This window comes from Lonchura striata, chromosome 30 (assembly GCF_046129695.1).
Source record: "Lonchura striata isolate bLonStr1 chromosome 30, bLonStr1.mat, whole genome shotgun sequence".
NCBI classification, from domain to species: domain Eukaryota; kingdom Metazoa; phylum Chordata; class Aves; order Passeriformes; family Estrildidae; genus Lonchura; species Lonchura striata.
The window spans coordinates 2865924-2878795 of record NC_134632.1 but is presented as its reverse complement, the minus strand read 5'-3'; the positions used below and the strand labels follow the sequence as shown (position 1 = coordinate 2878795).

General features: G+C 58.9%; 1 protein-coding gene across 1 annotated transcript; it reads left to right on the top strand.

Moving 5' to 3' along the window:
* Window positions 1–2155: 2155 nt before the first annotated feature.
* OPTC (opticin) lies at window positions 2156–8440 on the top strand. Its single transcript, XM_021538787.2, has 7 exons — window positions 2156–2161; window positions 3465–3724; window positions 4040–4178; window positions 5100–5258; window positions 6126–6328; window positions 7016–7111; window positions 8116–8440. Exons 2-7 carry the CDS (start codon window positions 3503–3505, stop codon window positions 8284–8286), a joined length of 990 nt encoding a protein of 329 aa, XP_021394462.1. The 5' UTR covers window positions 2156–2161; window positions 3465–3502; the 3' UTR covers window positions 8287–8440.
* Window positions 8441–12872: the final 4432 nt, after the last annotated feature.

The following is a 12872-nucleotide window of genomic DNA, read 5'->3' as shown; positions in this document are numbered from 1 at the left end:
GAAAAGCAAAGACCCCAAAGACCCCACTGCCCTAGGGACCCTTCACCCCCGGGAACCCTTCACTGCCCTGGGGATGCTTCACCCCCGAGGATCCCACTGCCCCGGGGACCTTTCAACTTTGGGGGACCCTTCATCCCTCTGGGACCCCACTGCCCCGGGACCTTTCAACTTTGGGGGACCCTTCATCCCTCTGGGACCCCACTGCCCCGGGACCTTTCAACTTTGGGGGACCCTTCACCCTCAGGGGACCCTTCACCTTTGGGGGACCCTTCACTTTTCAGGGACCCTTCACCCCTGGAAGCCTTTCACCCCTCTGGGACCCTTCACCCCCAAAGACCCCATTGCTCTGGGAACCTTTCACCCTGGGGGGACCCTTCACCCCTGGGGGACCCCACTGCCTGGGGGACCCCACTGTCCTTGAGGACGCCTTCACCCCTGGAGATCCCTTCATTTATGGGGACTCTTCATCCTTGGGGACCCCTTCAATGTTTGGGACCCTTCACCCTGGGGACCCCACTGTCCTTTGGGAGTCTTCACCCCAGGGAACCCCTTCACCCTTTGGGACCCTTCACTCCCCAGGACCCCTTCTTTCCCAGGGACCCCTTCATCCCGGAGATCCCTTCATTTATGGGGACTTCATCCCTGGGGACCCCACTGCCTGGGGGACCCCACTGCCCTTGAGGACCCCTTGTGGAGATCCCTTCATCTTTTGGGACCCTTCACCCCAGGGAACCCCTTCACCCTTTGGGACCCTTCACCCTGGGGACCCCACTGTCCTTTGGGAGCCTTCATCTTTTGGGACCCTTCACCCCCAGAGACCCCACTGTCCTTTGGGACCCTTCACCCCAGGGAACCCCTTCACCCTTTGGGGCTCTTCACCCCAGGGGACCCCTTCATCTTTTGGGGCCCTTCATCTTTTGGGACCCTTCACCCCCGGGGACCCCCTGCCCAGGGGACCCCGGCCCAGCCCCGCCTGTCTCTTGCCAGCAGCGCCCCCCGGCCGCGCTGTGCCCCCCCAGCTGCCACATCGGCTCCGTCACGGTGCCCACCCAGCCGCTTAATGAGCGCCTTAATGAAGATTAGCGGCGCTGCGTGCTGAGCGAGGGGGGCACACGGCTGGGGCTGGGGGCTGCGGGTGCCCACGGGGGGCTGGGGGGCTGCGGGGGTGTCCCCGGCCGCCCCCGGAGCAGATGGGTGCGCAGGGAGGGTGGGTGGGTGCGTGGGGGGCGATGCGCGGCTGGCGACAGGAACATTTTCGCGGCCGTGGGTGGGCACGAGGATGCCCAGGAGGGGCTGCCGTGCTCGCCCTGCCCCTCCTGGGGTGTGCCAGCCCCGCGGGGACCTCCCCCAGGAGGGTCGTGGTCCCTCTGTCCCCAGGGACATGGGGCGGGGGGACGTGGGGGTGGGGGGTTTCCACCCTGCCCCAATGAGGGGAGCAATGCTGAGCCCCCCCCCCCCGAACTCACACTGTCTCCTTGTCCCCAAAAATCCCAAAACCACCCCAGAGAGTGAAGATTGGGGTGCTGAGCCCCTCCCCCTGAACCCACACTGGCTCCAGCTCCCCCAAAATCCCCAAAACCTCTCAGTGTGTGATGTTTTGGGGTGCTGAGCCCCCCAGGAGGGGACCTGGGCTGGCTGAGCTCAATGTCCCCATCCATCGGCTGCCGGGGGGGTCTCTGGGGGTCTCTGCAGCCCCCCCAAACCCTGGGCTGCTCATTGGGACGACCCCCCCAGAGTGCTTTGGGGCGTCCCTGGGGTCGGACACAGCCCGGGTCCCTCCCTGGTGGCACCACCTGGGGTGGCGCTGGCTCTGTCTCCCCACCTCCCTGGGGGCTGGCTCTGTCCCCCACCGCCCCTGGGGACACCGGGGAGCTGCCACCGCTCGTTCCCCTCCGATCCCGCCGCTCCCAGCCCCAGACGGGGCTGTTGGAGCGGAGCCGGGCCTGGGGACAATGCAAGGACAATGCAGGGGACAGCCGGTTTGATTGGCCGCATCCTGGCTGTCCCCTCGGCCAGACCCCCGAGCAGCCCCCTCCTCCTCCTCCTTCTCCTCCTCCTCCTCTCCTCCTCCTCCTCCTCTCCGTGCCTTAAAAGCCCGGCATCCCTTCCCCAGCCCCTGCAGCCCACGGGAGGAGGAGGAGGAGGAGGAGGAAGGACGGGGGTACGTCTGTCCCGGCTTCGTTTGGCTCCTCCAGAGCCCCCCAGGCTGGGGCAGCTGGGGGATGGGAGGGTTTGGGGGGTGCAGGGGGCTCAGCGCACTGGGGAAGGGTGGATTTGGGGGAAAACAGCAGGAATTTGGGAGCAGCATCCTCAGGATGGAGTGAAAAAAAACTCTGGGCTGGGTGGTGGATTTGAGATTTGAGATTTGGGATTTGGGATTTGGGAGAGGCTGGAGGGGGCCGGGACCCTCCCCCTGCTCTGCCGTGGGTGTCCCATGGGAGGGAATTCTGTGGGAATGGGCCCTGGAGGGTTTGGATGTGGAGCTGCCAGGACTGTGGGGGGGGGTCCCCGTGCTGTCACATGGATCCTGTGGCCTCTGGCCCACCAGGGTGTTGGAAAAGCAGATTGAGACTGGGATTTAGACCTGGATGTGGGAGCAGAAGTGGGGAGCAGCAGTTCCAGGGCCCCTGGGCCCTGGCCACTGGGCTTGATGGGCCAGTGGCCAGTTCCACCCATTGCCACGAGCGCCGGGACCCCTTTATCACCTCCCGAGCCCCTCATCACCTCCTGAGTCCCTCATCACCTCCCGAGCCCCTCATCACCTCCCGAGCCCCTCATCACCTCCCGAGCCCCTCATCACCTCCCGAGTCCCTCATCACCTCCTGAGTCCCTCATCACATCCCGAGCCCCTCATCCTTTCCCAACTCCTTATCCTTTTCCAACCCCTCTTTCCCCTCCCGACCCCCCCATCCCCTCCCGACCCCTCCGCACTCCCCGGGGCTGGGAGATCCGGGCAGCCCCGGCAGCCCCGCGGGGCCTCTCCTGCACAGCCGAGCGTGAAACGCGCTGAAAAGGGTCACGGAAGGTCCCCAGGGCCGGGGGCTGTCTGTCCCCTCTGGGGCTGGGGCTGTCTGTCCTCTCTGGGAAGGGGCTGCCTGTCTCTGCCAGGGGTTGAGGCTGCCTGTCCCCCCCAGGGGTTGGGGTCTGCCTGTCCCCCCCAGGGGTTGGGTCCCCTCTGTCCCGTCCACCCCGGGGTTTGGGGTCTCTCTGTCCCCTCCCGGGATTGGGGCTGTCTGTCCCACTCACCCCAGGGCTGGCTCAGCCACATCCCGTCCCCACATCCAGCCCTTGGTGACCATTTCAGGTCCCTCGGTGACCATTGCAGGTCCCTTGGTGACCGATCCAGCCCTTGGTGACCCATCCAGCCCTTGGTGACCCATCAAGCCCTTAGTGGCCATTCCCGGTCCCTTGGTGGCCATTCCAGGTCCCTTGGTGACCCACCCAGCCCTTGGTGACCCATCCAGGTCCCATCCCCAGGCACGGTGACCCCAGCCGGGGCAGGATGTGTCCCCTGGGCTGGCTGGGTGTGGCCAGCCTGTGCTTGGGGACACTTTGGGCTGTCCCAGCTGAGAAGAGGATGAAGGTGGACAAGCCCAAGGCTGAGCTGACCCTCTATGAAAACCTGGATCTGGGCAACTACGAGGTGACCTTGGATAACTACGGGGACATCCTGGACCTGAGCAACTACGAGGAGCTCTACGACTACAAGGACCTTGTCTCGAAGGTGAGGGGGACACAGGAGAGCCCCCGGGACAGGGATTTGGTGCCAGGGATGGATGAGGCACGGCAGCTCCTGGCAGCAGCAGCCCTGGCAGCTCTCCCGGCGCTGGGCAAGGTTTTACCCGAGCCAAAGCTCTGCCAGCTCCTGGATGTGAGGATTCCTTCATCCCTCTGGGCCAGGGGGGTTCCTTGGAGAGCCTGTGGAGCTTCCCAAGAAGGAATTCATGATCCCAACCTGTAACCCTGACCGGTGCCACCACCCCGGAGGGGACAAGGACACAAGTCACCCACCCCCCCTCACACCCAGCTGTGTTTGCAGATCGAGGTTGGCACCTTGGCTCCTCGCCCCAAGGACCGCAAACCCCTCCCAGGGCTGGGTGAAACCACGGCTGGAACCCCAAAACCACAGCCCCCGAGCAGTGCTGGCCCCGTGCCCCCAGCGCCCATCCCCGGGCAGGGTGAGTTGTGTTCCCTTGGGATGCATCCCCGAGTGGAGTTTTGGGGGGAAAAATGGGAATTTTGGTGCTGCCAGCAGCTCTTTGCAGGGTTTTGGGGTTGCATCTGCTGGCACAGCGAGGCAGGAGGGCTGCAGAGAAAGAAATTACTGGGGAAAAAATGAACTCCAGCAAAGCAGCGAGGCTTTAATGAGCAGAGCCTTTGCGACAGAGGCAATTAGATTAGTGACAATTAAAATCCTGCAGCGAGGATAAATATCTTTATTCCTTTTCTGTCACTCCAGGCCAAGAAAAATTAAGTGGGAGGAGAAAGGAAATCGGTGCTGAGCTGCTTTGAAGCCCCCTTGAAGGGGTGGGAGGGGGGGCTTGGTTTTACCCCTCCTGCCCCCCGTGCTGGGGCCTTGGGGGCAGCTGAGACAGATTTTTTCTTGATCCAAAAGAATTTTGTTGAGTTCTTCTTCCTCCAGTGGGAAAATTAAGGGGGCCAGGAGAGCTTTGGGTGTAAAAAGCTGAATTTGGGGGCTTTAATCTCCCCTCCTCCTGCAGGAGGGATTTGATCCTGGGCACTTCATTTTTTAACAGTTTGGGTTTTGGTTTTTTTTTCTGGGAGTTTCTGTCCCTTCCCTGGGTGCTGCGGGGCTGTGACAGCTCTGGGTGTCACAGATCCATGTCCCCATGACAGGGTGGGTAGATCCCACTGTTGTGGGGCATTTTGTGGGGTTGGGGTCTATGACAGGTTTAGTGACATGGATTTTGTGTCCTCACAGTGTGAGCATGTCCCTGTGTTGTTCTGGGGTATTTTATGGGGTCAGGAGGCTGTGACATCTCTGTGTGCCACAAAGCCACATCCCCACAGCCGAGTGGGCTCCTCCCGCTGTTGTGGGGTATTTTATGGGGTCAGACTTTATTTCCACGCACCCGCAGGGCTGCACAGCTGCCAGCTGTGCCTGTGCCTCGGCACCTCGGTGTACTGCGACGACACCGAGCTGGAGCAGATCCCGGCGCTGCCCCCGGACACCGCGTACCTGTACGCCCGCTTCAACCGCATCGAGGCTGTCCGCGCCGCCGACTTCAGCGGCCTCGGTGCGTTGGGGTCACCAAAATCCCCTGCAGTGACCTCATTGCGTCGGGGTCATCAAAATCCCCACAGTGGCCTCGGCATGTTGGGGTCACCAAATCCCCCACAGCAGCCTCAGCACATCGGGGTCACCATAACCCCAACAGTGGACTTGGCATGTCGGGGTCACCATAATCCCAACAGTGGACTTGGCACGTCGGGGTCACCAAAATCTCCCACAGCGGCCTCGGTGCATCAGGGTCACCAAAATCCCCCACAGAGGCCCCGGCACGTCGGGGTCACCACTTGGGGAACCCGGGAGACAAATCCCCCACAGCGGCCTCAGAGGAGGGAAGTTGAAGTGCAGGATTTTATGGGAAGAATAAGTTTAAAAGTAAAAAAAGCAGAGTTTTAGCCTGGTGGTGACGGGCACACCTAGAATTGGGTTTTATAAGGTTCATTAATTGGGATATTGAACAGGTGTATTTGGGTTTTGATGGTTTTAATAGGGTTAATTAATTGGGATCTTTAACAGGTATAGTTATATTTGAGTTTTGATGATTTTGTAGGGTTAAGTAATTGGGATATTTAGCAAGTATGGTTTTGAAGGTTTTGTAGGGTTCATTAATTGGGATATTGAACAGGTATATTTGGGGTTTTGTAGGGTTAATTATTACTTATATCAAACCCTCAGAGCTTGTAATTCATCCTGTAAGACTGAAAACTTTTTTCCATGGCCAGAGATCACAGCCAGTGTCTCTGGGGGCTCTGTCCAGGGGGGTTCCTGACCCCTGCCAGGGTCCCAGGGCAGCCAGAGGGAATCTCTGGATTCCCACAGGGAATGAGGTGACTAAACCATCCTGGCTTTGTCCCTCTTCTCGTCCTCCCCTCAGAGAAGCTGGAGCGCATCGACCTGAGCAGCAATTCCATCTCGTGGGTGGACGCGGACGCATTCCGGCGGCTGCCCCGGCTGCAGGAGCTGCTGCTGCCCGAGAACCGCCTGCCGGCACTGCCCGAGCTGCCCCGCAGCCTCGTCCACCTGGATGTCCGCCACAACCGCATCGCCAGCGCCGGGCTGCGCCCCGAGGCCTTCCGGGTGGGTCCCTGCTCCGGAGTGGGGACAGGGGTGAGGAGGGGTGGGACAAGGGGTCAACTCCAGGGGGGTCAGCTCCAGGGGGGTCAGCTCTAGGGAGGTCAGATCCAGAGGGGTCTTCTCTATTGGGGTTTCATCCCTATTGGGGTTTTATCTCTATTGGGGTTTTATCCCTACTGGGGTTTAATCCCTATTGGGGCTTCATCCCTATTAGGGTTTCATCCCTACTGGGGCTTCATCTCTTTCAGGGTTTAATCTCTATTGGGGTTTAATCTCTTTTGGGGTTTTATCTCTGTTGTGGTTTCATCCCTATTGGGGTTTAATCTCTATTGGGGTTTCATCTCTAGGGGAGAGTCAACTTTAGTGGGATTCATCTTTAGGGGGTTCATCTCCAGGGGGTTCATTGGTTCATTTCTAGGGGTTCATCTCTTGGGAGATTCATGTCTAGGAAGGTTCCTGTTTAGGGGAGTTCATCTTTTGGGGTCGTCTTTAAGGGTTCGTCTCTAGCGGTTCATCTCTAGGGAGTTCATCTCTAGGGGGATCATTGTTCATCTCCTGGGGGTTCATCTTTGGGGGCTCCTCTTTAGGGGTTCATCTCTATTTGGGTTCATTTTTAGGAGATCCCCTCTTTAGGGGTCCATCTCTATTTGGGTTCATCTTTAGGGGTTCCCCTCTGCCCTCTCCCCGCAGGACCTGAAGCAGCTGCAGTTCCTCCATCTCTCCGATAACCAGCTGGATTTTATCCCGGTGCCCCTTCCCGAGAGCCTGCGCTCCCTGCACCTCCAGGTGGGACAGGGTTGGCCTGTACCTGAGCCTAGCAGAGCCCTCATCCCGCTCCTCCTCCTCCTCCTCCTCCTCCTTCTCCTCATCCTCTTCTTCCTGGTCCTGGTCCTCCTTATCCTGGGCCTAGGCCTGGGCCTGCTCAGCCTCCTCATCCCTTTGACTCAGATTTGTCCCTTTCCCTGCACCTCCAGGTGGGATGAGGTTTACCTGAGTTTAGCAGATCTTCCTCCCCCTCCTCCTCCTCCTTCTCCTCCTCTTCATTGTCCTTTTTCTTTTCCTGGTCCTGGTCCTGGCTCTAGCCCTGGTCCTTTTCTGGTCCTGGTCCTGGTTCTAGCCCTGGTCTGAGTCCTAGTCCTGGTCCTTTTCCTGGTCCTGGTCCTATTCTTGGTCCTTTTCCTAGTCCTGGCCCTGGCCCTGATCCTGGTCCTTTTCCTGGCCCTGGTCCTGGTCCTTTTTATGGTCCTGGTCCTGGTCTTGGCCCTGATCCTGGCCCTGGTTCTGGTCATGGTCCTGGGTCTGGTCCTGGTCTTTTTGCTGGTCCTGGTCCTTTTCCTGGTCCTAGCCCTGGTCACAGTCCTTTTCCTAGTCCTGGTCCTTTTCCTGGTCCTGGTCCTTGTCCTGGTCCTGGTCCTGGTCCTTGCCCTGGTCCTTTTCCTAGTCCTGGTCCTTTTCCTGGTCCTAGCCCTGGTCACGGTCCTTTTCCTGGTCCTAGTCTTTTCCTAGTCCTGGTCCTGGTCCTTGTCCTGGTCCTGATCCTGGTCCTGGTCCTTGCCCTGGTCCTTTCCCTAGTCCTGGTCCTTTTCCTGGTCCTAGCCCTGGTCACGGTCCTTTTCCTGGTCCTGGTCCTGGTCTTTTCCTGGTCCTCTTCCTGGTCCTGGTCTTTTTCCCAGTCCTCTTCCTGATCCTGGTCATGGTCCTGGTCGTGGTCCTGGCCCTGGTCCTGGTCCTTGTCCTGGTTCTCCTCCTCTCCTGCTCCCGTGACTCGGGTCCGCTTTGCGTGCCCGCAGAACAACAACATCCGGACGATGCACGAGGACACGTTCTGTGACCGCCAGGAGCAGGGCCAGATCCGCCGGGCGCTCGAGGACATCCGCCTGGACGGGAACCCCATCAACCTCAGCCTCTTCGCCAGCGCCTTCTCCTGCCTGCCCCGCCTGCCCACCGGCCGCTTCTCCTGAGCCCCCGCTGCTGCAGACACAGGAAAATGTTCCCAGATCCCGTCCCACAGCGCTCAGACCCCGCTGCTCCACGGAAAATGTGGAAGTGGAGGTCTTCCATCCCAGGGCAAATGCGTAAAATAAAAAGAAAGTAAAATAAAGGTTTTAAAATGCATTCAAAGCCTTGTTCTTGACAGTGAGAGAAGCTGGGAATGCAGACCCAGCCCAGCAGCTTTGCTTGGATTTGCAAAGTTGGATTTTCCCTTCATCCCGCTTCTCCCTCATTCCCTCCAGAGCTGTTGGAATCCAGGACATCCCTCTGGCTGCCCTGGCTGTCTCCAGACCCTGGAGGGGGCTCAGAGACCCTGACACGAAGTCAAAAACACCTGTGGCTTCAATTTTAGCCCATGGAAAAAGCTGCCAATTTTGTATAAGGAATTACAAACCACAAGGGTTTGAGTGGTGTGGATGTTGAATTAACACGGGGTGAAAAATTAGAATTTTGGGGCTTTTTAAAATGGGGTTCAAGGGGACAAAATGGAGGGATTTGGGTGTGTCCTGACCTCCTTCTCCTTCTCCTTCTCCTTCTCCTTCTCCTTCTCCTTCTCCTTCTCCTTCTCCTTCTCCTTCTCCTTCTCCTTCTCCTTCTCCTTCTCCTTCTCCTTCTCCTTCTCCTTTCTCCTTCTCCTTCTCCTTCTCCTTCTCCTTCTCCTTCTCCTTCTCCTTCTCCTTCTCCTTCTCCTTCTCCTTCTTTCTCCTTCTCCTTCTCCTTCTCCTTCTCCTTCTCCTTCTCCTTCTCCTTCTCCTTCTCCTTCTCCTTCTCCTTCTCCTCCATGTCTTGCTGTGATGGTGACACTTTTCTGTTGGTTTAAGGTAGGGACACACTGCCCAACATAAATGACAGAGTTTGGCAGGTTATTGTAAACGTGGCACACGTTGTTTTTGACATAAAATGTAAACACCGCCCTGAGAGCAGTGCATGCCATGGTATCCATGGGTTTGGGAGGAGATCCCTGGATTTGGGAGGGCATCCTTAGATTTGGGAGGGTGCCCATGGATTTGGGAGGGTATCCCTGCATTTGGGGCGGTACCCGTGGATTTGTGAGTGTAACTATGAATTTGGGACAGTATCCATGGATTTGGGATGGCATCCATGGATTTGGGATGGCATCCATGGATTTGGGATGGTATTGATGGATTTGGGACAGTATCCATGGATTTTGAAGGGTATCCATGGATTTGGGATAGTATCCATGGATTTTGGAGGGTATCCATGGATTTAGGATGGTGTCCATGGATTTGGGATGGCATTCATAGATTTGGGAGGACATCCCTGGATTTGGGAGGGCATTCCTAGATTTAGGATGGTGCTCATGGATTTGGGAAGGTATCCATGGATTTGGGAGGGTATAAATGGATTTGGGATGTTATCCATGGGTTTGGGATGGTGCCCATGGATTTAGGAGGACATCCCTGGATTTGCAATGGTATTCATGGATTTGGAATGATGTCAGTGGATTTGGGATGTTATCCATGGATTTGGGACAGTACCTATGAATTTGGAACCACAGAGAAACCCGGAGATCCCCAAGTCCCTGAGCCTGGAGCCGAAATCTCCGGGATGATCCCAGCTCCCCGCAGAGGAGGAGCTGCCCAGCGGTGTGGGATATTTCCGAGGCGATGTATTCATCCCTTGTATTTTTATCCACATGTAAGGAACACCTCGAGGGGGATGACACATCCCTGGAGAATCCAAAACCCTGAAGTGAAACCACGGAGCTCAGCCCACATCCTCGGAGCCCGGGGAGGCATCCGAAGGCGGCTGGAGAAAACTTGGGAAGAGGATCCGGCTCCTCATCCGTGGGGACGCGGCGCCTGCGGCGCTGGCACGGTGTGGGCACCTCCTCTCTCCCCTTTTCCATGCAAAACCCAGCCCAGGCGTGGATTGTTGGCCCAAAATCCTTGGGAAATGGGAATTTGGAGTTGTTTGATCCAGAATTCCAGGATTTGGAGCCGCTGTTGTCGTGTCACCCTCGAGCCTGCGGATCCGTTGCCCCCGCGTCCTCCTCCATCCCCACCCACCCTTCCAACACCTTCCCACCAGCCTTCATCCCGCTGATCCCACGGGATGGAGCCCCCAGCACCCCCTCCCCAAATCCAGCCCCACCTCTGCCCCTCCAGAGCTCTGGAAAAGGTGGGACCCCCCCCCGTCCCATCCTGGCTGAGGGGACCCCAAAGCCACCCAAGGCAAGACAACGCTCCTAAATCCCAACTCTCCTGCAGCAACCCCGCCTCGGAGCTCCTCATTTCTTTTGGAAAAGTTGGGATTTCTGCAAATCCGGCTCCAGCGGGGTGGATTTTTGGCCGATTTTTTCCCCGCCGGGTCCTTCGCGTTGGTCCCGCTAGAGGGCAAAGGCAGCGCCGGGAATGCCGGACCTTCCCTCCTGGAACCTCCGCTTCTCCCGGGAATGCTCGCCGGGCTCGGGAACAGCCCGGGAATGCTCCGGGGAAGGGCTCAGAGGAGCTGCGGGGGCTGGGCTGCGGCAGGAGGGTGAGGGCAGCGCGGGGATGGCTCCCGGATTTACAGAACTCCCAAATTCCCCAGAGCAGTGAACGGCTCTGTCGGGGCTTTGCTGGGAGAGTTGAGGTTCAGGGCGGGTGCCTTTGGGTGGCTTTTGTGTCCCTGCCACCCCCAGGGAGGAGGGACCAGGGTGGGGCAGGAGAGGCCGAGCTGGGGCTGGTTTGGGGTCGGTTATTGATTATTGGGGCAGTTATTGATCGCGCCCTCGTGTCCTCGCTGGGAACTGCCACCGCCTCCTGCCACTCGTCCCCTCCGTGGGCAGGGACTGTCCCCAGGCGCCGGGATCTGTCCTGGAGCAGCCAGGAGGGCACAGAGCCCTCCCCGGGGGGGTTTCATCCCTGTCCTGCCCTCCATCCCTTCTCCCTCGCCCGGGGAACATTCCCGGGTGGATTCCTGGCCCTGCCGTGTGGCTCTGCCGCTCAAGGTCACCTTCCCCCGGCGGGGCTGGGCTGGCACAAATCGATCGCTCGGCTCTGGCAGCGCCGGCTCCGCATCCTGCGGCTGCTCCATATGGCCCCCGCCCCCTCCTCTCCTTCTCTTCCTCCCCCTCCTCCTCCTCCTCCTCCTCCGTCCCGCCCCTCCCCGCTCCGCTCCCAGCCCCAAAATTCAGCCGGGGAATTCTGCGAACGCTCCGAGCCCCGGGGAGCGGGACCCGCTCCGCTCGGGGGGCACCGCACGGGCCTCGCTGGGGCTGGGAGGAGCTGGGACAGCGGGGGACACATCGGGGGGCTCCGGGGGACATCCCGGGGGGTCCGGGGGACATCCCTGGGGGCTCCGGGGGACATCCCTGGGGACTCCGGGGACACCTCGGGGGGCTCTGGGGCTCGGGGGGCTCTGGGTGACATCCCCGGGGGCTCTGGGTGACAGCTGTAAGGGACAGTGGGTGACATCCCTGGGGGCTGACTGTGACACTCCTGGGGGCTCTGGGTGACATTCCTGGGGGCTGTGTGACATCCCTGAGGGCTCCGGGTGACATCCCTGAGGGAGCTGTGTGACACCCCTGGAGGACAGCGGGCGACATCCCTGGGAGACAGAGTGTGACACCCCTGGGGGACAGCGTGGGACATTTTTGGGGGACTATGTGTGACATCCCTGGGGGCCGAGTGTGACACCCCTGGGGGACAGCGCATGACACCCCTCAGGGACAGTGTGTGACATCCCTGAGGGACCTTGTGTCACATCCCTGGCGATGCGTGTGACATCCCTCAGGGACAGCGTGTGACATCTCTGGGGGACTCTCTGTCACATCCTTGGGGGACTCTGTGACACCCCTGGGTGCCCTGGGTGACATCCTTGGGGGACAGAGTGTCACATCCCTGGCAATGCGTGTGACATCGCACAGGGACAGCGTGTGACAACCCTGAGGGACGGGGTGACATCTTTGGACAACTCTGTGTGGCATCCCTGGGGACACTGTGTGACACCCCTGAGGTGACATCCTGGGGACCCTGTGCGTGCCCAGGAGTTCCTCCATCCCCTCTGCCCGGCAGTGTCCCCCTCCAAATCCACATTCCCAATTTTCTCCCTGCTCCCACCCAAATTCCTTCTCCCTTTTCCCCTTTGGCCACCACGTGGGGACAGAACCGTCCCCTGGTGTCCCTTGATGGAACTTTTCATCCTCCTGGGCCCTGGAAAATCAGGGAAGATCCCCCAGAATGACCAAAACCTCATTTTCCTGCCCCAATCCCAATGGGGTCATTGCTGGAGTCATTAATTCCCCCTGGGATTAACAGATTATTCTGATTATTAATGATGCTGCTCCAATTGTGGAGTTTTTCCCCTTTATTTTTCCAGAATATCCCAGTGCTGGGATTGATTAGGTGGGAGCAGGGGATGGAAGGGACACCCATGAATTATCCCTGAGGTGCAGACAGCTCTGGGGTCCCTCCAGGGAAACTCAACAATGGGAATGGGAACGGGATGAGGGGAACAGCCTGAGCTTTTCTTCTCCCCATTTTCCCCTTCACCACTGAAAAAACAAAAAAACAAAACAAAACAAAAAAATTAAAAAAATAAAAAAAGGAGG

Excerpts from the sequence above, each read along its gene's own strand:
- OPTC (XM_021538787.2), top strand. The coding sequence starts at position 3,503 with ATGTGTCCCCTGGGCTGGCTGGGTGTGGCCAGCCTGTGCTTGGGGACA. Across the intron at positions 6,329-7,015 it reads TGCGCCCCGAGGCCTTCCGG|GACCTGAAGCAGCTGCAGTT; the intron begins GTGGGTCCCTGC and ends CTCTCCCCGCAG. Across the intron at positions 7,112-8,115 it reads TGCGCTCCCTGCACCTCCAG|AACAACAACATCCGGACGAT; the intron begins GTGGGACAGGGT and ends GCGTGCCCGCAG.